At 39.6% G+C, this 27,458-nt stretch overlaps 1 protein-coding gene across 5 annotated transcripts in view; it reads right to left on the minus strand.

Moving 5' to 3' along the window:
• The window catches only part of LOC107591099 (arginine-glutamic acid dipeptide repeats protein-like), a 176,234-nt gene that overhangs the window by 39,953 nt on the left and 108,823 nt on the right, over positions 1-27,458 (minus strand). For all 5 annotated transcript variants that reach the window (XM_016280125.1, XM_016280120.1, XM_016280124.1 and 2 more), the window contains exons 4-6: positions 6,352-6,457; positions 5,407-5,503; positions 1,728-1,832 (exon numbers count right to left, since the gene is read on the minus strand). In XM_016280125.1, the coding sequence (XP_016135611.1) occupies positions 1,728-1,832; positions 5,407-5,503; positions 6,352-6,457 (308 nt within the window). The remainder of the gene's footprint in view (positions 1-1,727; positions 1,833-5,406; positions 5,504-6,351; positions 6,458-27,458) is intronic.

Here is a 27,458-nt window from a genome sequence, read left to right on the forward strand (position 1 = left end):
GGGGGGGGGGGGGGGGGGGGGGGGGGTTAACTCTATTCATTCCCAATATGCTTGGACATGTAATAGAGATGTCACATTATGAGCATGCGAGGAACTGATTATTTTTTATTATTTTGGTTGGTTAGTGTACATTTAAATATATATAAAAAAATACACCATTTGCAAATAAAAGAATTGTAATCACTATAAAAAAAGTGGTAGTGAAAATCAGTCAGTAGGCTAGTTGTGTATAGGTTTTACTGTTTTACTTCATTGTTGTATGCCTGTATTTATGTAGCACCGTGGTCCTGTGAGGCACGACATTTCATTCTACTGTATGTCCCCACATGTAGCGGAATGACAATAAAGCTCAACTTGAACTTGAAAGACAGTGGGACACATTATGGTAGGTATACAATAAACAATTCATATAGGCCTAAATGAAGATGAGTAAATTACTTGATTAGTAAATTTACCAGTTTTAATTTAGATTTATTTTCTTCCTTTAAAAGTAAATCTGGAATGTTTAAATATCTTTGTATCTTTAATACGTCTCAAAAATAAGTTACGGTGGTTTCAAATTTGTCTAAATAGCTTGTCTTTATTTAAAAAGTAGCCTATTAACTACAAAAAGTGTAGTTATTACAGGCATTTTAAAACAAATCCTTGTTCTTTGCACTGTAATGTAAGTGCACAACAGAGACAAGGCTGTAAAATATTTAATGGTTATTCGAGCAAAACCTGGATGATCGCTACAGTAGGTAATAAACTTAGAGTGGTGTCTTGTGTTAAATTATTAATGCTACAACAGTGTGACTACTAGCATGTCAGGCTTGCTAGTGCAGTTAAAACATCCTACAACATCCATTTCCTATCATGTATTGGTATTTTAATTTATTATAACATGTATCTGTGAGAAAAGGACTTGAAAAGAAAAGACCAAATGAGTCTTCACAGCATTAAAAATGTAAACGCGCATTTCTTCCTATACCAAGCAAGTAGTCAGATTTCAAGAACCATTACATTTTATGGTCAAATATTAAAGTATATAATATTATGGTCAAATATTACATGATATATACACTACCATTCAAATGTTTGGGGTCAATAAGTTTTATTTATTTATTTTTTAAGAAATTAATGTTTACTCACAGTAACAAAGACATTTATAATGTTACAAAATAATTTAATATGAAATAAATGCATCTCTTTTGAACCTTCTATTTCTCAAAAGCTTCCATAAAAATATTAAGTAGCACAACTGTTTTCAACATTGATAAGAAGTGTTTGAGCACCAAATGAAGGATTATTTTAAAATTGTAATTATCAAATTTCACAACGTTTCTTTTGTACTGCATTTTGATCAAATAAATGCAGTCTTGAGCATAAGAGACTACTTTTAAAAACATTAACCCCAAACTTTTGAACAGGAATGTATTTGTGTGTGTAATTAATAATGCAAAATCAAGGTGTGATAAAATTCCCCAAAATGCTGGAGATGGAAAATAAAACTCTGAATGCAGACCTCCATTGTCAAAGACAGGGTATAAAAGAGAAGACCGTATTCTTCATGATTTCATCTACTCTCAAACTGCCTTCATGCACTGCTGGACAATTTAAAGTGAATAAAGCAAATCCAGAAACCTGATATGAATCATAAAATTGCTATTTGTAAAATATTGCAACAGAGTATCTGAAGACAGAACATGCCTGAGGAGGGCTGATTATTGAAGTCAGTAAAGGCTTACCTGGTTTCTGGGTTATATCCTAAGATGTAGAAGAAAGAGTCGATTCGTGCTTTGAACTCCCTGGCAGCAAATATGTCAGAAAAGTGTGAAATGTTACATTTCCCCCTGCAAAGAAACAGAGAAAACAAATCAGTCACGGTGCAAATATCCCAGATTTACTCCTAAAGGAATAGTTCACCCAAAAATGAATATTTGCCATTATTATTTATTCGCTCTTATTTATATTAATATTTTATTGTATGTACACATTGCATGCTGTTCCAATCACGTATGCATTCATTTTGCCTGTTTCCCCCCCTACATTTGTGTAAATAATAATCATTTTAATTATGGGACACTGATATAGATTTCTACGTGTGGGTAATCTCGGGGGTTACAGGATCACAGCATTCCTGTGTAGTTGCATTGTTAATTCCCTTTCCCTTCATTCTGTTAGACAAACAAAAGGTGACAGACACTCCATGCTTTTCAAACAATGCAGAGCGAAAAACCTCTACGAATCGTGACATTTTTACAATCCCCCTTTCGACACTTTACATTTCCAACGTCAGGCGCTATCAAAATAATAGGCATCAGTGTTTCTGCACCGGTTCAATACCTTGCTCATAAGATGAAAGGAACGTGAGGTTTGGAGCAAGCATTACGCCATGCTAGTGGAATTCATTGAGTTTATCTAAAGCCCTGTAATGAGTCAAATCAAAGGGCTCTCTGTGCAGCAGAAGTTGCAGCTAATTTGCCCTGAAATCAGTGGTTCAGAGCTGTGGCTTAGTGTGCTGCCTCCAGATGGTTTCAGTTAAGAGAGAGGAAAGGAGGGAGGGAGAGAGAGAGAGAGAGAGAGAGAGAGAGAGAGAGAGAGAGAGAGAGAGAAAATATATCACATGGGTAAAGACAGACTGAGAAGGTCTGGTTTCTTGACAATAAGCATGCCTGTACTCTTTTTCCTGAGCCTCATCGCAAAAGAACGTAATTGCTTTCAGTAATGCTTTGCATAAAGAATCGCTGTGAAATGGTAGTCTGTAACGAGACGATCACTCCTGTAGTGAACTGAGAGGATCAAAATGTCTGTTTACGGCTCTTAAAGACTCCAGTCTTACATCTCACAGCATCTGTACCTGCCAGAGGTTTCTTTAATGACTATAAATCATGGGAGCTAGTGCTGGCTTTTATTCGTAATGCATCTGCGTATTCATTAGAGTAGTTTGACGAGTCGCCAGTGAGCCACCATGAATAATAACAGTGTAAGAGTGCCAGCCTAAGACATGTTTAATAAACTCTGATTTAAACTTGTGGTAAAATTGTTTTAATCGTAATTGCAAGTTTGATTCATTTCCATTAATCAGTTCAAACTGCCCATTATAAATGAATCATTTTAAAACTTAAAGCAGCTACTTGTGTGTCATCCAAAAAAGCACAAAGTAGGATATTTCCCATCTTTAAAAAACAAAAAACAAAAAAAACTGTACATTTATTATTATTACCCAATAAAAATTTGTAATAAATTACTAAATTATTAAATAATGCTGCTAAATAATATATATTATTATTAAGCAGCATTATTTAATAATTTATTACTAATTTATATTGGGTAATAATAATAAATGTACAGTATTTATTTTTTATTTTTTTAAAGATGGGAAATATCCTACTTTGTGCTTTTTTTGGATGACATACATACATATATATATATATATATATATATATATATTTATATTAGGGGTGTAACGGTACATGTATGGGTCTTTCGGTTCGGTACGCACGTGTACAGAACGAATACAGTTTTTTTTCCCCCCAGGAAATTCAAATAATAAATGCCGTTCTGACAGTCTTTGATGTGGCATGACAGATCGCTGTATAAACGCCTTGGAGAGCTGCTTCTGGGATGGTTACATACATACATATATATATATATATATATATATATATATATATATATATTTATATTAGGGGTGTAACGGTACATGTATGGGTCTTTCGGTTCGGTACGCACGTGTACAGAACGAATACAGTTTTTTTTCCCCCCAGGAAATTCAAATAATAAATGCCGTTCTGACAGTCTTTGATGTGGCATGACAGATCGCTGTATAAACGCCTTGGAGAGCTGCTTCTGGGATGGTTTAGAAATGTGCTGGTATAAACCCAACACAAGCATTGACTAGAGCATTTCATTTACCTCAGCAACTCATCAGTGTCCAGAGCTCATTAGCTCACAAGAGAAATGAAGTCTAGAGAGGAGCATTTCGCGAAATATTACACCATATAGGCTAGTCATTATATTTTACTAAACCTGTTAGTCTTAATTATTTATTGTATGTTTAAATTAATCTGTTATGAAACATGCTATGACAGCCAGTGTGTAATTGAATATATTTTAACAAATAGCCTAGAAATTTTAGTTAATTTAAAAACTGCATTATGTGCAATTTACATGTTTGTATACATTTTTTTATTAAGTGTAATCATCTATTTAAAAATAAATAGTAATTCAATTTAAGTTTGGGTTAAGTTGTTAGGCCTAATTGTAACCTTATAATGTAAAAGGGCTCCCTATAGTTTTAAGCATAAGCGGAGGTATTTTTTTTTTATCACTAAGAAAATTTAATTTATTTATAACTGAATGTATTTAAAGAAAGAGCAACTTGTTCAGTAAACCACTGTTTATTTATATATTTGTTTAAAAATTTACAAAAAAAATTTTTTTCCCCCTGCTGTACCGAAATCATACCAAAAACCGTGACGTTAAAACCGAGGTATGTACAGAACGGTCATAGGTGTACTGTTACACCCCTAATATATATATACATATATATATCCATATACATATATATATATATATTTTAGTGCTGTGAAACGATTAATCGAGATTAATCGCATCCAAAATAAAAGTTTGTTTACACATAATATATGAACGGTACCGTGTATATTGTGTGTTTCTGTGTTATGTATATATAAAATACAAACACATGCATGTATATATTTAAGAAAAATATGTTATGTTTATATATTAAATATATTTATATATAATATAAAATATATAATGTATATACACATGTAAATATTTTCAATATATATGTGTGTGTGCATTTAGATATAAATAAACAAACAGTACATATATATTATGTAAACAAACTTTTATTTTGGATGCAATTAATCGTTTGACAGCAGATAGATAGATATACACACAGTATATATATATATATATATATATATATATATATATACGTTGCTGCAAAGCATGGCACAACCAGTTATTAGATTTTAGGGGGCAATTACTTTTTCACGTAGGGCCAGGTAGGTTTGGACAGCTTTTTTCCCTTAATAAATGAAATCATCATTTAAAAACTGCATTTTGTATTTACTTGCATTATCTTTGTGTAATATTAAAATTAGTTTGATGATCTGAATCTTTTAAGTGTGACAAATATGCAAAAAAATTTAAAAACAGGAAGGGGGCAAAAAACCTTTTCACACCACTGTATATATATATATATAGATATATATAGATATAGATATAGATATAGATATATATATATAGAGAGAGAGAGAGAGAGAGAGGGGTATATTGAGTTACACTGAATATTGAGAGGTTTTCCTCTATTAGGTGAACTCTTATTAAGCACTTTACTGCTGTGGGTTAATTAATAAATTCCTAAGCACAGGTAAATGTAATTGTGTGTATTACCTGAGGGCAGCAGCATGATAGGTGTCCACATAGTCTGAGATGAAGAGCTCTCTGCTCTTAACCACGGGATCAGTAATAACCAGTTCGCGACCAGAGTCTGGAGAAAGAGACAGAAAGCAGACACTGAGCGTGGAGCGTGAGAAGCATCCAGACTGCCGCTAATAAAAACGTGCACACATAATAAACGCATGCGAGACACAAAAGAAACCAGACACTCACAGCTTATGAAATATGACTGCTATAGACTTATACTACAATGAATGTAGCAGTACAGCAGCTTGTGGAAATGGACAATAGAGTGGAAAAGAATTAAGCAACAGGTTTCAATTCAATAAAAAACAAAAACATTTAATGCAATTGAAAAAGCTGAATGAAATACAAAACAAATTTTATTCTGAAGCTTTTCAGGCAAATATTTCAATCAAAGATCCAAACAGACAGTATTGGATGAATATTCATCTTCAGATGGCATCAGCACAAATAACAATGGCCGCCATGTCAGACTAGTAAGTGGTGCAGCAGGTGGCGGCTGCTGCTCTCCAGCAGGCTGGCAGAAACGCAAGCCTTCTTAATACTTTATTAGAGTACGGTGTGAATCAAAGTGCCAAAGCCCCAGCCGGGCAGAGCCCCCCGGCCTGTTATTACTGCCTGATGTGTGTATCAAGCTCAGATTTGCTGCTGATAGTCAGGAGAATGAGAGCTCCGAGGGCACATTACACTGAAAGTTATTTGCACTTCACGGCCCCGCTGTCGCTCTTGAGGGAGCGTTACCAGGGAAACAAGGGCAGGAGGGTGGTATTTTTTTCCCGAATCCACATTTATTTGAGATGCCGTTCTCTATGAAACCTCACAAACCAATAACCAGGGGTGGTTACATAAATGATGGCGGGCGAGAAGGACCCTTCAAATGAAGTTCTGTGTTTTTCAACCATCACACACACGTACCATTCTCATTGTTGCGGTCCTGCACCAGGTGCTGGTAGACGGAATCAGGTACCTCAGACTGACGGTAGTACCATTTCACATTCATTAACAGATGGTCCCGTTTACTCTGAAAGAAAAAAAAAGAAAAATTTGTTAAAATAAACAGACATCGTTTGTTTGTTAACATCGTCGCAAAAAAAAAAAAAAAAGCTCTTGGTAAACGTGAGTCGGTGCCACAATTGGGTTTTATAGTTCTAGTCGTCCTGTGCCAAAAGCCCTGGGTGGAAAAACAGTCAATTAAAAAGGGATTGAAGGCCTTTAATGCTTTAATAAAGTAAACAGCTTCGTGACCATGTGTGGGAGGGAGGTGAAGAAACACGGATGGTGCATATTCAGGCAACTAAAAATGAACCAAAAAAAAAAAAAAAGGCTGGCTTTGTCTAGCCAAAGACATAAGCTGCCGCTCCCCTCTTTTCCACAGCTGCACTTTGAACTCTGCCACCCGCTGTCCGTCCATGGGACTGCACACAGCTCCCCTCGCTGCAGTAGCGCAAAATGACCAGCAAGTGGCAGCACTGAGTCGTGTCCAGACCTCCCAGAGGCGCTTCCAAGAGGGGCCAGAGAGAGGGAAGAAAAGGGCAAAGCACTGTTTTTATTCCCTGACATGAAATATTTATTATCCTCTCACACGAAGCCAACTGACCATTCAAATGGTTTAAAAGGACATTAAAGAAACCACAGCTCCGCAGACATTGGCGACAAGACCCCCGGAGCAGAGGCCAGAAATCAGTCATCTTTAACATGACTACAGATTACCACATTCCCCACAAAAGGCCGAGTGTGTGCCACTGCGCCAGCCCAGTGTGGGAAAAAAAAACCAGGGTGGATCACAGAGCCAAGGGTCTTTTTAAAAAAAAAACATTTATTGAAAGCCTGATTCACTTCATGCATCTCTGGCTTCTCAAAGGGGGGGCGTTTGGGGGGCTGAGCTCATTGTCGAGATATTTCAAGACTCCTGCTACCTTTACTGAGGTCACTGGAAACCACTAGGAGGGAGCCAATTAAGAAGAATATCTGCTAAAGAACAGCATAAATGTTCTCTCTTTTCAAATTACTGACAAATGAAGGTCGAAGGGAAGAATCCATGGCATTAAAGACCATGAATAAGAAGAATCTAGGCAAAATAAAAAGTGTGCTGCTGTTTCTGGTATGGTTGAGATAGTTAAAACCCAATTTAAATGAGATTAAAAGCGCTCTCTCTGTAACTGGTCCACTTGTATGTGTCATCAGAGGTGTTGTCAGTGCTTATTACACCACAGATTGGGAGACAACCTGTGCTCCTCCGGGGTATTTCAGAGCTTGGTTCAGCTGAGGATGGAGGCTGATGGAGACCAAAAGCAGTGTAGAGGTTGCTTTGAGCACTCCTGTCTTAATTTTACAAAATGAACAAACACCTCCAGACCTCAAGAACAAATGCTTTAGATATTTGTGATGTCCAAACAGTTCCTTATGTGGTCAAACTGTGCAACCTTTCCTGTCGCTGCTCTAGAGCTGGAAATGACTGTTTCATTATCAGACCCTAATTATGTTTGCATGTTACACTGAACAGATCACTGCGCAGAATCAAATTATCAAGATAAGCACTCTGAGGCGGAGAGAGGCAGTCGAATGGAGGCAGCGGCGAGGAGCCCATTACAATTACAATGCTGAATTGATTAGTGACATTCCACACAGCATTCCCTCCCCTCCCCGAGCCGCTCCTCATCCGGATGAGTCCAGCACAGCTTAAAGCCACCTCTCCAAACACATGACTGAATTAAGACTGCTCGAGGGGCCTGTCGGCTCACTTATAAACTGGGTCTCAGTTAGCAGCGGAGACAGTAAAGGGAGAGATTTCAGGGTGGCGGTGGTCTGTCCGCTTCTCTTCTCTCTAAAATGACCGTGCTGCTTCCTTTGTCTGATCATTGGCCACTAAACCAGGGAGTCACAAGTAGGGTTTGGTTACTGAACTCGGTACTTTTAATGGTTCCGACCTAATACTACAGAGTACCAATTCACATTGCATCTGGGCGCGTACGTTACAGAGCGAGAGACACCCTGTGACGTGAAATTTTCTTAAGTGTGGGGATTTCTAGGGCTGTAAGGTTTCCACAAAAAATGTGGACGGGATCATAAAAACAGAATTTACTCTATAGCGCGGAATGCCACGGAATTCGTCATTTTTTGGATGAATAAATCAAAAGTAGGTTTGTCACTTAATTCGCGTAGCCAGACCTTCAGACTGACGGCTGAAGGTCTGAAATCCATGGCAGCTTTCATTGGCCAAGGCCCGCCCATGAGGCCATTTGACCGACATGTCAAACAACCAATCACAGTCAGTTTCGTTCATAGTCACGTTTCGGGGGAAATGTCGCCACAATAACAGACCGGTGTGTAAAACTCGCGGACGTATTTTAAAGATTCTATGCCGCAAACTTTAAATATTTCACATATTTTTGAATACATCCAGCGTTTAGTTGATCCTGTAGTTTAACATGTAGGCAAACAGAAATATATTACTCTTGTACAGTATAATGTACATCTTTATATATTCCATTTTCTATCATTTTAAATAAAACCAATGATAAAAATAAATTACAACCAGATTAACAACAAAAAAAATTAAAACTTTTTTAAAGGAATATTCACAGAATTTTTCTTCCATGTGTTAATTTTAATTTGATTAAAAATAAATAAATGCTTAATGCCTTCATTTGATTATCAGAAAAATTAAAACACAAGAATTTCTGAAAGACTGTAGGGCCGCCCTATTGTTAAAAATTTTGAAATTGAGAGTTTTGGACTTATTTTTCACTGAAATACATGTTTTTGTTATTACACAATGTACCGAAAAAAGGTACCGGCACAGAATTTCAATTTTCTCCACCCAATCTGAATCAGTCACATTCAAGTCTCACAGGGCTGTGCGATATCTATAAAATGTATATACAGAGTGTAGCCTATGTAATAATACACTCCAATCCAAACATGCATATTGTAATGCCCGATGCTACATTGATGATATAAGCCTGACCTAAAGAGGGCAGAAGAGAGAAGTGGGAAGTGTCAGAAGCACGGGGGAGGTAGGGCGAGACGAACAGCACGGGCAGCACTAATTACAGCATAGCCAGCGTAAGAGTCCAGTGAGAGCGCTATAAGAGGCTGAAGCTGGACTTTACGAGGTCTGGCCGGAGGGGGAACAGAGCAGGGTGGAGTCTACCAGGGGTGTTAAGCAGACTCCACCGGCACGCCAACAGCTGGGCTTTCCACAGGGAGCTACTGGGCTAATAATAACCTGATGTGTGGCACACATCACAGAGAAAGGATGTGTGAGGACTATTCATTAGTGATGTGAGAATTAAAGAGCTGCACATAGAAGCGGGCTCTTGAGCCATGGTTGGACGCAGAACTGAGGTGGTAATGAGAGGAAAATTACACGAAGCGAATGCCTGTGCACACGGCGTTTGAATTAGTCATGCTTTATTACATGCTATTGCTGAAGGTACCAACACCGATACGACCGCTGTGGCAGAACCTCCCACCCCTGTGACCTGATGCTGCATGTCGCCAGCTGACATTTTGTCCGTTTACCGTAATCATTAAACATGGCTGTAGCTGCAGCGCTGGCAGGTCTTATCTGTTAACATAGGCAGCTCGAAGCGGTCACATGGCTCCCACATTAACAGGAGATGGTAAAACAACCGCAGCCTGGGCCCTCGTGGTCTCTTCTCACATAACCAAGCCACAGTTAAGCAAAGCCAGACCCTGAAGCTCTCCACCTAGAGCACATTAACAGGAAATGTGTGTTTATTTTCAATTTCAATGTTGTGCTTTTCTGTCACCCGGCACCAGAACTCTCTCCGGTTTCCCTAACCAAACTGGGCTTGTGCAGAGAAACCGAAGAAAAGCAGGCGTTTTCGCAGTTCCTGAAGAAGGTGGTGGTGGAAAATGGTTTCTTGAGGGCTTTGGCAGACATGCGAAGAATCCAAACGGCTTGTTCCACCCAGTGCGCGTACATGTTGGTGGCATCGAGAGGGACAGATCTATGATCTACAAAACATAATATGATTAGCGAGGAGCAGGCAGACAGGAAAGGGCTCACTCTCTCACACATGATGGATGTGCACACCAAGACAGTTTCCGCCCATACGCTCGCTCTCGCTTTAACTGCCTCTCAGACACAGACCAGACGCAGCTCTCTCCATATACACACACAAGCACTTCCATCTGGACCTCAGCTCACAGCTGTATGTGCCTGAGTGACAAAGAGAGGAAAAACACGTTGTTGTAAGCCCTGTGAACAAAAACGTCCCATGTGAATAGACATGTAGCGTGCTTTTCCTTTTTTAATAAATAAAGAAAAAGCAGCGAGTCTCACGTAGACTCCTTTCGGCTCGGGCGGTTGAAGGAGAGCAATTGTGCTGCCCTGCCACCGTCAGACTGAAACTAATAATGGTAAACAAGTGCTGATGACATGTTTCTCCCCTGCAAAAGCCTGTGTACAGATTACTCCTCCGCCTGTCTACAAGAACAAATGGAGGGAGGGAGGGAGAGAGTCACCGCTGTGATGCCGGCACAGTCAGGACCTTTATGCTGCTAAACACCAGGCGCCTCTCTCTCTCCCTCTGCTGTTTAGCTATTAAATCTCGACTCGCTTTGAACAAAGTCTGCCCATCTGTCAGCCACTCTCTATATTGGATTTGATGAGCATTAGGCAGTTCAAAAGGGGAGATTTTTAATGTAACAAAACCAGGATAAAACTACACCCCCAACCTTGTGACACAAATCCACTCATGTGAGCTCTGGTCCAAAACATAGTGAAGTTGTCTGTCTTGGTAAAATTTTAACGTTCCCAACCCAAATGCAACATTATGCAACCTTGCTAATACACAATTTCAGCCAAAATTTACAGCTCTGTCCCAGAACCTAGTGAGCTGCCTCGCTGTCTACGGCCTTCATAAACAGCTGCCTTTTAAAGGAACCTCAATAGTGACTGTTGGAATGATCTACATGGGTAGCTATGTATATAAATAGTGCTCCTCAAACAGAGCACAAGTGAGTGGAATGGCATTATACTTGCAAAAGCTGAAACCTTAGAAATCATTCTAATATGCTTTATTTGATGCTCAAACATTACAAATGTTGAAAACAGTTTGTCCCACTTAACATTTTTTGTGGAACCCAAGATAATTTTTTATTTTTTTTTGATGAACAAAGTTCAAAAGAACAGCATTTATTTGGAAGGGAATTTATTTGAAGTTTTTACAGTGATTTTTTTCCCCAATTCAATGCATTCTTGTGACAAATCAGTAATTAAATTAACAAATAATGGATCCTAAACTTTTAAACAGTAGCATAATATGGATAAACAATACACTGAAATTTGGGATAAACCACGGTTTTTGAACTTTTTAAACCATTTCCGCTGACACATTTGCATTTTATGAATAACATTTAATCACTTAAGGATTGCCTTGCTTTGTCATGATTGTACGTATTCTTTGTGGATAAGACAATCCCAGAATGCATTGCAATGTACCTAAAATGGTGGCCATGTTAAGTGAAACGTGAACTAAATTTAAATTTATTTTCATTCAGTACTGAAAATGATGGATAAACACTTAAATGTAGTATTTCATCTATATGTATTCTATGCATTTATGTTTATTACAGCATCCTGTTGTTATCTTCGTAAAATGCTATGCTAAACTCTACTGGAATCAGTTGTGGTTTTCACCTTAGAAAGCAGCTCCATATGTAGACAGTAGAAAGCAAAGCAGCTCAATGGGTTTTTGGAACGAAACCACCTTATCCATCTTGTGCATGTACACATGCTGGAAGCCAGAGATCTGCAGACATTATCGTACGTTCCTGTCCATTTAGCGGCGAATCGTGCCGTGCTGGGTGTACAAATAATGCTAATTAAGATCTCCCTGCTACTGCTGCATCCATTACACCAGCCTCAAAAACACAGCAACACTTAAAACACTTCACTGTGCACTTCACATAATCTCCCCGTCTCAATTTCCTCGCCCTGATTCTTGATCTCGAAGGCTATTTCCTGTAGCTGGCCGTTGGGCGATATCACGTCAGGTGTGTTTGATATGAAGAGGCAGTGGCTGTGATGTGTATCACAGCGTGTGTTGGGTTGCTACACACAGCAGGTGTGACCGGCTCATATCCCTTCCCCCCTTTTCCTCTTTCAAAACAGTTTTTTCCCCTCACTCAACCCCCCACCTGGTACTCAAACACTTCAGTTACTGCCTGAATGCTGGGGGCTGGACATGAAAGAAGGGGGTGTTTCCTGAGACATGATTGACAGCAGTCTCCAGGCAAACAATGGGTGGAAAGACAACGTTAATATTTAAACGGTTGTTATTTTATTGCTATGAAGGAGAAACACATTTTTCCTTCACGAGGCGGCACTGATGGCACAGGTCTATTGTTCTTGTAACTTTTTGTTGTGGGAGACATTAAAAGACGCAAACCAAACCAGAGCCATTCTTTCGAAATGGTTAATCAAAACAATGTATCATAAAATTGAATGCTTTTATCTGTAAGAAACAATCTGTAAAGCATGTGAGCAAACTGATAAGATACCCGCATGGTTTCTAAAATAGCTAAATACAGATTACTTTTCTTTTCTTTCAGTTGTGGTTGTTTTTGAGCGATCCAGACAATAGCAGGAAATGAAGAGCTCTGAATACAGCTATCGATAACAGGCCAAATCAGAAAGCTTTGCTGTACACACACACACAAGCTTTCAATGTCGCTGCTCAATTGACAGCGCCCAGACAAAATAAATCATATTCTACCCACGATGTGAATTTGCAGCCTGAATTTAATGTGATTGTATTATTTCGCAGTATCCAGTCACATCAAACGCAATAAATAGACATCACGTCTTTCTATTGTGTAGTTGCCATTGACAGCACTTATACAGTGCAAACGGTCCGATTCACAAATGACTCTTATGAGCAGGTTCTTTTAATGAAGCGGTCAAACAGCCTCAAAAACTCAGGCTTTTAAATCAAATTACTTGCCAAATTGGCTTAGTGAATAAAATTTTGATCTGCTTACTGACTAATAATGTTTTAATATAATGTAAATATAATAAAATGTTTAAAAAGATAAACAATATATTTGATCATATACTGTATGCAGTATTAAAATTTAATTTGAAATTTCATAAAACACCATTTTGTATGTTTTTTAATCCTTTAGTTTTACGGGGACACAGGAAGTATCCTCATAAGCCATGTTTACGTTGTAGTACCCATTAGGGATGTGCATCTCATGATGATACGATACGCATCTCGATGCATAGCCAATGATACGATACATTAAAGATACATATGAAGCAGCTACCGATGCGATTCACCCTTGTTACGATGCAGTGCGATCCGATTTCGATTCGATTCAACAATGCAATTCGATGCAATGGAGAAAATATCACTTTTAATGCCTCGAGGCCTGTTTCATAAAACAAGTTAACCAAATAAGCCAGGCTTATTTCAGTTAGCTTGACTCACTGTCAAATTATTGGTTTTATGACAGTTGTACCTTTTATAGTTAGCAGAACAGATAGCAGACATTACAACCTAAAATTGCTCTTTAAAGAATTAAAATAACTAAATTAAAAGTTAAAATCACTGAATTAAAAATGAAAATAAAGAAAGAAAATGACTACATTTTAACTGCTATAAGAGAAACACTAACTCATTTGAGCTTAGTAATTAATACTGTAACCTACTAGCTTACATTTGATTTACCTATTACAATAGTCCACTTACAGTTACTGCTATCATAAAAATACACTTTATATGTAGGTTTAAAATTCTACAAAAGACACGTCCAAAAACAATTTTTTTAGTAAAATGTATATTTTTCTCAGAATTATTGCGCTCCTATTCGATTGCGCTCTGTCTGTTTAGCGTATATGTTATGTTTATATATTAAATATATTTATATATTATATAAATTATATTAATATAAATATATACTAGGGCTGAACGAATTTGGAAAATAATCTAATTGTGATTTTTTTTTTAAAAGACACGTCCAAAAACAATTTTTTTAGTAAAATGTATATTTTTCTCAGAATTATTGCGCTCCTATTCGATTGCGCTCTGTCTGTTTAGCGTGCATGCACGCAGCTGCGCTCGTTGCTCTCACATGCCTCGCCCACTCCTGACAGCAAAATGGATATGTTTGCATGACTTTCTAACATTTACAGATGAAAAATATACCTGTGACATGTCAGTTATGCACTGAGGAAAACACAATGTCTCAAATGCATTAAACAGCACAGATATATTCGCTGTTTGTCATGGTGGATCGATTTGATCCATGATCGGCATTAAGGTCTGTTTAAGAATAAACGTGCACAAATTAGTGAGATTGCGTGAATTTAATTAGTCTTTAATGAAACCGCTTTAGCCCCGATTGATTTGTTAGATTATTTCAAGTCAGGTTTTGGACTTTTAATCCCCGCTTTTCCTCGGGTCTCGTGGTGTTGTGATTCGTCATATTCACGTTTTTTAAACCAATATTGCGATTTTAATATGCAATTATTTTTTAAAGCTCTTTATGTTCTGTATTATTCAACAAAGACAAGCTATAAATCATTGTATAGTATGACCAACACACTATTAGATAAATTAAACATAAATGTTCTTTTCTGTAGGCCAGGCCTATATGTTACGATGAAATTAGGTGATGCATGAATTGATATGAATGACATTTTTATTTAACAACTACAATCACATTATATTAACTGATTTGTTGAACTTCCAACCTTGTAAGCATGTAATAATTATGACAACAAAGCACTGACAAATAAGCCTGGTGTAAACATGAATATGAAAGTCAGTAACAAATCACACAAACTAAAGTAGATTGCAGAAATATAAAAACAAATCAGTTTCTTTACCACACTACTTTAGGTAATTCAAAGTCACTGTAATAAACATATGGACTGCACTAAACACTGTCTGTTAACTTAAGACCAGTGGTTCTCAAACTTTTTTGGTCGCGCCAAAACCTATAAAGCTTTAAACCTATAAAATAATCTGCCCCCCCCCCTTTTCCGAATCTCCATCCCACCTCAGACTACCAAATAAATTCACTAAACACTATGAAAAATGTATGCTTTTTTTAATAAAAAAAACCTACAGGGAAAAAAAACACCTGAATCACTTGAAACACTGAAAAATAGCATTGAGAGAATAACTGTTATTATTATTCTCTGTTATTTTTTTTTTGTGGGTTTCATGCTGTCCGCTAAGGCATAGGACACACACAGGCTTTCCTCCTCACCAACGACATTAAACACCATGTCTACACCGGACGAGAGTGGCAAAATACAGTAGGAACCATTATAATCAGTGTGACACGACAAAACCCGGTATTAAACTGATGCCTCGTTCTATTTATGACGTATTGACACAAAGTTAAAATGATTTGCAATGATCGCTTTGTCGTGTCCAGTGTAGAGCTGTTTCGGCGTGACGTGACGACTGTAGCGTCCGGTATAGACACGGTGAGTGAAGCCGAGAGCAAGATATGCCTCATCATATTTTCTGCATTTAGCTTTTAAATGACCAGCACCTGCCTGGGTCTGTGCGACTTCATCTATGGCTTTTCTCTTCGCTTTCACAAACCAATCCAGCTCCCATTCTAGGTTATGTCCTTTGGCCGTTTACGGTTGTATTTATTTTCTTTTTCTGCTGATGGCCCGCGCTCGACTTGAAGCAGTGCTGCTTAGACCGATGGGTGTGTCATCAAAGTACTGCGAGAGCTATAAGAGAGCTGACGTCTCCTTATGCTTTCTCTCGCCGTACTTTGATGTCATACACGATCGATCTTCAAGTCGAACACACCTCTTTACTCTCACGTGTCACGTGACCTAGTGTAATCGCAGCCTCTGTGATTGAAAAAACGTGTTTTTAATATCGCGATATCGCAAATGCAATTAATCGTTCAGCCTTAATGTATACATGTAAATATTTTCAAAATATATGCTGTGTGTGTATTTATATATTCATAATAAATATACACAATACACATACATTATGTAAACAAAAACTTTTATTTTGGATGTGATTAATCGCGATTAATCATTTGACCGCACTAATATATATATTTACATTACATTTAATCATTTAGCAGATGCTTTTATCCAAAGCGACTTACAAATGAGGACAATGGAAGCAATCAAAATCAACAAAAGAGCAATGATATACAAGTGCTATAACAAATCTCAGTTAGCTTAACTCAGTACAACATAGCAAGGGTTTTTAAAATAATATAATAAATAAAAATAAAACAGATAGAATAGAAAAAGAATAGAGCAAAATAATATTTAAAAAAAGATAAATATACAATTAGGACCAATTTTGGAGAGTAATCATTTAGCAACCAATTCAACGACTACTGTAACCATTGCTAAATCCATTTCTCTCTCTTGCAGAGTTTAAGATTTGACCTCTTCCTTCATCTTGGGTAACATCTTATCTAACAGCTGACAGTGCCAGCCCTAAATGGCTGCTGACAGTGTAGATTTATGGACTGAAGCAGTGCGACTTAGAGAGGAGAATGCCTGTGAGCTCAGGGGACGCCGGATCCGTGTTCCTGACCTCAATGGTCACCGTCGTAGTATATAGTTACTCCATAATTCTACAGCTCTCTGACACAACCTTGTCACACGGCCGGTGAGATAATGTACTACAAGAGCACAAGCCTGGCGTACAGCCTCCCAGAAACGTGAAACATCTCAAAACATTTGAGCACAAAGGCAAAACACATGAGCCTATGTGCTTATCCAGTCCCGAAATCTGTAGAGAGAGCGACGGCGGATAAGTCGCACAAGCAGCGGGCTCGGTTTAGCCTTGAGTCCCTGCTCATGTCTCTGCACTTCCTGAATGAAAGCAGAGAGAGAGAGACAATGCGCTGCCTTGTTAGTGTGGCCTAATGACTGGGTCGTTTCACTCGCCGGGGAGGGGAGCAGCCATGCATTCATAGATAAACACAGACAGGATCATGGTGGGGTGAAAAGGGCTGAACCACAGGCAATGGCTGCAGCACGAGTTAAATGAAGAAATAGCGTGTTTACGAGACTGACGTATGAATGAAACGCAAGCTGTGGGGCCTTTATGTCAGGGTACAGAAAACAGAGAGCAAAAAACACGCCGTGTGTGTTTAAATGTGAACCGTGCCTGGTTGGCTGGTTAATCCCAGCATTGAGGCTGCAGCATGGGCCGCTGAGCAGTGCCGGGTGTGATGGAGCGCAGTAATGGAAGCCAGGAAATGAGAAGTCTTGGTTAAGCCACGGCTAATCGATCAGTGTGTTCGGGCTGGAGCAAGCCAAGCTGATGCAGGGAAAGCGGCTTGAGGTAACAGACGCTGCGCAAACCCTTCCTCTGTTCTCTGCACTGCTGTACTTGGACACAATGCTCTTTGTTCTGCTCTGGCTCTAATTGCGTCGCTGACTCACTTGGGTTCTGATTATTTGATTGGGCTGATTACAGTGTTCACGTTTCATTGGCCAGTGTGCATGTGGCTCAGTGTTCGTGGATTGAGTACAAGAGCAGGTTTTGTATATAAGTGAAGCTGTTTGGTTTGATGTAAGAAAGAGAGAGAGACTGATTTAACTCTGCCATCTCCCCTGCTGACTCGGCTAACTGACAGAAATATTTATAAAAACTCTAGCTCAGTTCCAAAACCTAGTGTGCTGTCTCCTAAATCGCATTTTAAAGGAATTGTTCTTTAATTCCTAAATTCATCTTTTGGGTGAACTGTTTTTTTTGTCTACAGAATGAAAGTCAATGGGATTCTAAACATTAAAAATATATTTAGCCTATGTCATGCCGACATGTAGCACGGTTGCGCTTCGGGCGTCCCGAAATCGAATCCTGGCTCGTGGACCTTTCCCGATCCTGTCCCACTCTCACTCCCAGAATGCATTGCAACAAGCACAGTGTTCAAAATCCAAAAATGATCTATACAAACAGTTTATTCTATTGACTACATTACACCAACACTAGACTGTGCTAAAAACACTAAACATTTCTGATAGTCTAAAAATAATACAAACTGAGTGAAAGGACAAAATGAAAGTATAGTAATAAAAACTTAAAATTAAAACCATAACTCGGCGTAAGAGGTTCCATATTAGTTTGGATGCCATTTTAAAAGGCAACTGCCTATGTAGACCGTAGACAACAACATAGCTCACTAGAGTTGGAACAATGCTATCATTTTTAAAACTGAAGATATAAAGAAAGGGAGAGAGGAAGACAAGAAAAAATGCTGATTCTTACAAGTCCTGACTGTCTGACAATGATACTCAGCAGGAAGTAGTCTTTACCGAGTACACTCCAGTGGAAGAAGAAAAATCAAGGCAGGACAAGAGCACAATTCCCACCCTCACTTGTGATTCATCACACACTCCTTTCACCCAGCATCCCCCTGCACTTGGTTTCCTTTCAAACATCAACCTCTGCAAATATTTAGTTCCTAATACCTCTCGCATAAAGGAGCCAAAGCATTACACAGGCTGGCAAAGGGACGGATCCGCATACTGATCCAGCTCACGCATCCTAAGAGGTGGGCAAGCGTTCAACCATCTAGAAGAACCGTGGCGTGAGGTCCTTAGGATGAGTCGGGGAGCCTGTGTGTGTGTGGACAGACGGTAAACTAACCGGCCTGCGACATGCCAGCTGGAGCCCCGCCCTCGGGCTTGACGGGCGGCACGGTACCCGGTGGCCGAGAGAAATTACCGCTGACAAATATTCATACAAACACGACAGATACCGGATATACATCTGAATGACAACACATTTCCTCATGTAGACAGACAGGCACAGGCGTAGCCTCATTCCCTATACGTTTAGATTTTAATGAGCATGTGTGCACGGCTAAAACAGCTCCCTATGGGGCGGAGAGGGAGAAATAAAGAGGAGCACCACAGGAAGCTGCTTATCTGTGCTCCAGACTGTCAATCTGCCACATGAGCCCTGCACTACAGGCATGAGGAGAGATCATCTGTCTCCTCCAATCCCTCCGTCCTCTTTAATTACACACGCGCTCCACGTACAAACACACACCCGGGTTTACGCATGCGCACAACTTCCAGGAAACAATGCGGATCTCCTTGTCGAGTCTGGCACACAGGCTTTGACTCTGCATCAAGGAGAAAAGGAGATGAATCTCTCTCGCAGGGATGAAGAGGACACAGGCAGCTGGAGTTCAAGGGTCACGGCTGACACTCAGCCCACGGTTGCACTCCCAGCATGCCATCTTTCAGCTGTATTTCAACCCTTACTACACACACACACACCTCTACCAGCAGCCACCAAGTCGGTTCTTTGTTATAGAGTGCCTACACAGTCCTGCCAGATAAGAGCTGAGACACACACACACACACACACACACAGAGGCCGGCGTGTAACCGCACAGATGATTTCCCATGCACTAAAATGTGAGCATATGGTCGGGGGGGGTGCGCTACAGAGACATCAGCCATTTGACATTTTCATCAAGTACCACAGTACACTCGGAGTAAACTGATATCTCAATTGGCAAAGCGAGGTATCGGCCTCCACCCCCGAAATAATGTCAAATTGAGCTGGCGCAGAAGACACGCCACCGGACTAGATTAGAACGAAGGGAAGAAAAGAAACGTCTGTGTGCGTTAACATCTGCTGAGATGAAGGACGACACAAAGTGAGACTGACAGCTAAATGTGGTCTTCAGTATAAGAATGTGTGCGCGTGTGTGAGGATGTTTGGGGGGCGGGGTTATTGATGGCACCCAGCTCAGCATCATTAGTGCAACAGTCGGTAAATTATCCCTCCAGCCTTTTACACAAGGTCCGCCCACTCACACCAGCCAACGAGCTTCCAGCTGGATGATTGACAGCCCAGAGCAGCTAGTGGTGGAGAGGCAGGGAGAGTCGGTGAGGTGATAAAGCGCTATCAGAGCAGTTTTGTGTATGACTGAAAAGCACTGTTTGTTTGCAAGCCTGCTGAGATTTACAACCATTCGCACTGCCCCTCCCTGCATTTGTTTTCTTTCGTGCTGTATTTTTTCCTGTCCTCCCTTTCTCTCGCTCTCTCCGGCTGCGTAGAGTGCTGTGTGCACGGAGGACATTTTCCAGCCCACTGTGATGATATTGATTGCAGAGCCTCCCCTGATTGCAGCCCTGAAGTATTGACCAGCCGGCTCTCCTAGAAGCAAACAAACACACATGTGATGCACACGAAGTGTGTGTGTGTGTGTGTGTGTGTGTGTGTGTGTGAGAGAGTGATTACATGCTGTCAAGCCCCACGTCGAAACGCTCCACAAGGAGAGTGTAAAAGCCCAGAGCTCCTGCTCTCTTGTGCTCATTGGGTCCAGTGACAGACAATGGGCATGGGTTTCTGCCATTTTTCTTATTACCCCTCTTACTTTTCCAACAATTTTACCCTTTTTAAAAGGACTGCATTCTGGGGGAGCCATCAAGAAAGCAGCACTGAGTTAGAAATTCTCATTCTAATCACTCATCTAATCCAGCTCACAGTCTCTCCACAATGAACCTGATCTAACAGCTCACACTCTACCCTAATGCACCAGCACTGCCATTACCCATAATTCCACAATACAGCTCTGCTGCTCTCTAATTACACCAGCATTTCTGTGCGATTTCTACAAAAAAAAAAAAAAAAAAAAGGCGCTCACACCCGGTCTCCTGCACACAGGTGGTTGACATGCATTTAAAAAAAAAAAAAAAAAAAAAACTCATTTTAAAGCATAAAATGTACAAATACTTCCTTTTTTTACCATATTTATAAGCATGCACAATATAGGTAAAATATGCTAAATACTTTTGACAACAATGACATTTATAATGTTACAAAAGGTTTCTACTTTAAACAATACACTTTTGGTAAAACCATGTTTATTTAAATTTAAGTCTCCCTCCACTATTTCACATAACCACTTTTCAAAATCCAATCAATTTCCAATAGACAAATTAAAATTCTATCCTTCATTTTTCCTCAGGAAATATCATGTTTCACTCTACAATCCATCACATTATAGAACTAAAATGGTTTGTGACTTAAAATGCTAAAGTCTTCTGATGTAAGAGATCTCGCTCAGCCAGGAAGAACAGCAACATCTCTTAAAACTTAAGTATGTCAAGAGCTGTCAACGACTGCTTTTACCGCATGAAATGCATGACGTGATATTAAATATGGTGACTGGCATGATTTGTATGCTACAATGTATAAATCGGTCACGTTGTAGAATATAAAGCTGATATTCGCCAAGAATATGTGTGACTGCATAATATAATTCTCACGTCTTGCCTGTAATTCTTTAAATTTTCATGCTTAAATGTCAACCTCCCACACACAGTTCTCTAATGGCTGTCGGTGAGAGCGGTTTGACAGCGCCGGCTTAAGATCGTTACATTGTGTCGATGCCCCCGATCATGAGAGACTGCAGAGCACAAACCACTTCCACTTGCTCCTCACTATATTCTCCTTCTCCTCTGTAAACCTTTATATACACTAAATCCCTTCTATCCATCCATCCAGCCGTGGTGGGAAAGATAGACTAAAAAAGAGAAAAGGCAAGGTTGAAGCCATAAACCCCTGATATTACGCGTGCTCTGGCTACCACTTGGCATTTAAATGCCACTTGTGGCAGCAAACAGTTCACACTTAATTACAGCGAGCAGGCAGCTGTAGCGGCCAGCCTTTCCACGCCGAAGCAAGCTGGGCCGCCAGCTCCAGCCCTTTCAACTTCCCATGCCGCTAAAAGAGAGCTCACCTTTTAAATACTAAATTGGCCCACTGCTCAGAACATCTCAGCGAGGGTTTCCCAGCTTCTGAGATGTTGGCCAGCGCCTCGGTTCTTCAAACACTCCACCATCAGCCTGTCCTGCTGCCCCAGCGGTGCCTATAATCAATTGGCCTTTATACAGCACCATGAGCTCTGCTTTTGCTTTACTGTGACACACACACACACACACACACACACAGAGCCTCCCCTGTGCTCTGAACCTGCTTGGATGATGTGTTGCACAGATGTTACAAAGGCGTCTCCTGCCACTATCACTCTGAACTGACCTTGGGAAGGAAAATAAAAAGATTTCAAAAATATTTAAAAGCTGTTGCATCAAAACGACAGCAGTTTACCACCGTAGGCGACTCACAAAGATGTCACTGAATGAATTAATATCAGTCTCAGACGGACACACCAATTGCCTTCAATAATAGCGATTCATCTCAGTATTTTCACTATTTTTGTCTATGATAAGGAAAAACTTTTTATTAACAGAACTCTGGTCTAAATATGTATCTTTTACTACACATTGTCATATAAATAAACTGATTCAAGTGTCACAAATCTTAATCAGCCTACAAATTAGCAGGACTGCTGCCAAATATTTCATAATGCAATACATGACAATACACATTTCACTATACAATACACTATCAAACAAGACAAGACAATATCAAAACTAGACCGCTATTAAACTAAGTAGGGGTGCTCCGATCAGGATTTTTGAGGCCTATCACCGATCACAGAGAGCAGTATCTGCCTATACGATCACCGATACCGATCTTTTTAAAGCCTTATTTTTATCATGTAGAATTATTTATAGTAAGTCTCCAATCAGGAATTTTAGACATTTATTCAGGGCCTAAATTTCATTTTTGAAAATGGGGAGGAATTCTCCTCTTATAGGGGACTCTTGTGAGAGGAGATTTTTTTCAATTTGAGGTGTGGAGAGGAGCACTTTTTAGACATTTTTCAAAAATATATATTTATCTCACTTAAATGTTCGATCATGCAGTGCATTTTTGTTTTTACACTCGTGCAATTGTTGCACAATAGCTTACACAGAGCACAAAAAGAGTTGCTCAAGCAAGTGGCAAAACATTTAAAATACTTTTCTAACGTTAATGAAGAAATAAGAGTTGATCCTCACCTTCAGCATAATAATTATTTCACCCGCGCCGGACAGAGACGGTGCCGCTGCATGTTATGCCAAACCTCTCACGGCAGGCGCGTCATCAGCTTGAGATTGTTTTTTTGAGATCGGCCTTTATAGAGACCGCCGATCAAACATCCCAAAGTGATTCTCAGCCGGTAGCCGATCAATCGGATCACCCCTAAAAGTATTTCAAGCACTGCCATATAGAAACCGTTTCAACCAGACTGAGAAATGTGTAAAATCCAAAATAGGTTTCAGTCCGTTTTGCAAAATAAATTCTTGAAATACAATATTAAAAAAATTCTATAAACATCACTGCCCTGGCACTTTCTCTATATCAGCAACTAATCCAGATCTTGTATTGTGCTTGGTAGGGATGCACAGAATTTTCGAACTGCGCGGTGTGACGCTCCGCTCAATATTCCACTCTATGAATGTGCGGTCCGCTCGTGTACCACTCATGCTCATCGGAAAAGCAAAGCCCGCTCAAATAACGCGCCAACAGGAAATTTCTATGTAGTATATTTGTTCTTGTTTGCAGTAGCACTACTGTGCTGTAACATGGCAACACTGGTAAAATGACACTATGCTCTGCTCACATAATAATAATGATAAAAATAGCTTTGTAGGATTATACATTATTTGAATAATTAGTTTAAAAAATTTACATCTGATTCTGTTGCATGGAACTGAATAAAAATAATATATTGATATATATATATATATATATGTTTGTTAATGTATTAACTAATATGAATGAACAATACATTTATTACAGTATTTATTAATCATTCTTAAATGTTAATGAGAATACAGTTGTTCACTGTTAGTTCATGTAAATTCAGAGTGCATTAACTGTTAACAAGCACAACTGTTGATTTTAATAATGCATTAGTAAATGTTGAAATGAACAAACTTAGATTAATAAATGCTGAAGTATTGTTTATTCTTAGCTCATGTTAACTAAAGTAGTTAACTAACGGTTTTCGGCCAAGTGCATCCAGAATTTTCGGTTTTGGCACAGAATTTTCATTTCAGTGCATCCATAGTGCTTGGCATTTTCTAACATGTGACCAACCTTAGCCTGCTGGCTCCCAATACATCAGGCCAGAGGAACAGACAGTTCAAGACCAAAAAGGCAAAAAAAAAAAAACCCCACTTCACCTGTGAGAGCCGAACTGAGGATGGATATTCTGTCGGAGCATCATGCAGCTGTGCAGCTAACGTATTTCTGAGTGGCACTGGGAACATTGGAGAGCATGTGTGTCACACCAGGAAAACACACACAGACAGACTGGGGTCTTAATCTGTCTCTTCTAGTCTCTCACACACACACACACACACACACACACACACACACACCATATCACCTTCCAGGCAGGTCTACACATTAAATCAGCCCATTTCATCTTTAGCGGTAGGGAAGAGTTTTGTGCATCTCCTCGACAGCATGGATCAGCCTCGGACATGTGGCTGGACATAATAAATGGAGAGTATGGCCTCGTCTTGGAGCATGCCCATAGGCGCACATTTATCAGTACCATCAGGCAGCGGCAGAGCTTTTTCAAAGATAGAAATGGAAAAAGAAAAAAGAAAACAAACATTCTCAACAAGTGATCTGGTGCTCTTTCTTTCTATCTCATTACTTTTTCTTAAAGCTATAAAGAGCTATTCTGCTACAAATGGCTGAGGCATAACGGCAATCTATAAATGGGATGTTAAGTTCAATAGCTCAAGGTTAGAGGCTGAGAGATCCAGAGCGCTTCATTGCACTCTGCATTGTTCTTTCCAGAGCACAGATGAGTCTGGTCTCAGTGCACGGCTGTAGTATCAAGTGCTATTTATGAACTTCGTGCTGGCGTGAGGGAGATGCTGTAGAGAAAAACAGAAAAAAGCTAATAAAACATTGTTCATGAGAGAAATTCATATCTGGCTCCTCTGGTATCTCGCTCCTGTTGGAATCCACTGCAATTGATTTGATTTGCCCTTGTGGGTTCAGCTGCGGGACAAAGAGTCAGCAAAGGGGCATGACCTTTGGGAAATGTGCAGTTATAATAAACTAATGCCTAAAGTATATGTATTGTGTACAGTAAATTTCATCACAAGCATAGTGCACTCACTCATATTGTATGCGCAGATTTTTCTAACCATACGTACTCTATACGTTCAGCTGCACATGCACCTTCAAAAAAAATTTTTTTTGGACTAATTAGTTTGTCCAGAAGCTGACAACACTGGCCTGGGCTGTTGTTTCACAATCAAAAAAGCGTTGACGCGCACTTGTGTGAGGGGGTTAAAAGATACACACAACTCTAGTTTAAACAAGTGCAAATACCATTTTTTTATCTGTTAACTTTTGGAGAGGAATAGCACAGACACTGGACAAACATGAAAAATGTAGGTATACTTTAGGCATAAAAGGCAAGTATGTTTACATGAACTTTAAAAGTTTAATTTCAGTCAGACCAAAGCATAATTCCTGTTTAAAAATGTAAACATTTCAATCAGATTGAAATTTTTGCGAATAAGTCGGACTAACTAAAAGACTTAGTTAATCAGACTAATTACGAATATGTCATGTATATTTAGACAGGCAAAGACGACATACACAAAAACTTGCTGTAGCTCAATTATATCTCTGTATGTTAACATACTCAATGCAAACTACCACATCTAAATGCTGTCATCCATTCATTCTGACAGGGCTCTTCAGCAGCCTCACTCTTTCACATCAAGCCCGCTGCATCAAAACAAGTTCTGAAACAAGCCTGAGACTTACGACAATTAGCCTACAGGTAAAACGGCAACATAAAAAGATGCTAAAATCACCTTTCAAGCAATCATACAAACACTGCCAAAAACAGAGTTTTGAAGCTATTTTGACGACGCGAGAGGGAGAATGAATACAGAAGGAAAATGGGAAGGAATAGCATGAGGGGTGTGAAGATGGAGGGCTGTGGAATTTTATAGCGCCTTATATTTCCCATCCTCCCCAGGCCAGAGCGCCCTCTCACTCTCCCTCTAGAGTTTTTTTCTTCTTCAGCGAGGGCTAATTTGCAACATGTGTTCTTTAATGGAGAGAGCCCCCCGATGGAAGCATGTGAACTCGATACCACTGTAAATCTTCACTTCCACAGCTTTTTTTTTTTTATTGGCATGTCACACTTTGGACAAGCTGGAAATTACACTCGGTGAACTGAGAAGCAGTGCCGAGACGCTCTAGAAAGGCGGGGAAGAAAAGGAGAGGGAAAGAGACAGATGAGAAGGAAGCGGCGTAAGGTGCTGCGAGTCAGAGAGAGAGAGAGAGCCGCTAGTGATGCTTCCATGTTCCCACACTATAACTAGACAGCTGAGCTGAAAATGTCAAGGCCAAGGTTCATTTAACTTTCAGCATTTACTCAGCTGAACTGGGATTGTCGAGCTGTCGCAGTTCTTATTGAGCTGATGCAGCATAAACCTCTAGATTATTCCCTTACCCTTGGGAATATTATGTATTGACTACATTGTTGCATTTATGAATATAAATAAAGACAAAGAAAAATGCTAGTAGTAAAAGCAAACAGAGGTATTGACTCAAACAGAAGCTCAAACACAGAGAGCAAACACTTTATTTGGACTGTGATCTTTGTTGATCGTAGCCAAGTGAGAAACAGGAGAGATGCAACTGACCAGCTCTAAAATTAAAAGCACATCAGTATCTATTTCTCCCAAGGGACTTGGAGGATCCAATTGGATGAAGAAGACAAACTGAGAGGAGGCTGGACTGCAGAGCTTAGGCAAATCAAAATAGATTGCCACTAATGAATCTGAGTAAAACGACACTTTAATTTCCGGTTAATGCTTGACTGGGGAGCAGCAGAGCGCATGTACAGCACAGGCCGACTGTCCAGAGCTCATGCCACGACTACACGACTATGCAGAGAGAGAGAGAGAGAGAGAGAGAGAGAGAGAGAGAGAGAGAGAGAGAGAGAGAGAGAGAGAGAGCCGCTAGTCGTGTCGGGAAGGGAGGATCCAATTACATGGCAGCCAAGCCAAGCACATGTGTTTGGAGAACAGGACTGTTGCAATAAATACTGGCCATGCAAAGACTCCGTAACGCACT

This window comes from Sinocyclocheilus grahami, unplaced genomic scaffold, assembly GCF_001515645.1.
Source record: "Sinocyclocheilus grahami isolate Dianchi unplaced genomic scaffold, SAMN03320097.WGS_v1.1 scaffold137.1, whole genome shotgun sequence".
Taxonomy (NCBI): domain Eukaryota; kingdom Metazoa; phylum Chordata; class Actinopteri; order Cypriniformes; family Cyprinidae; genus Sinocyclocheilus; species Sinocyclocheilus grahami.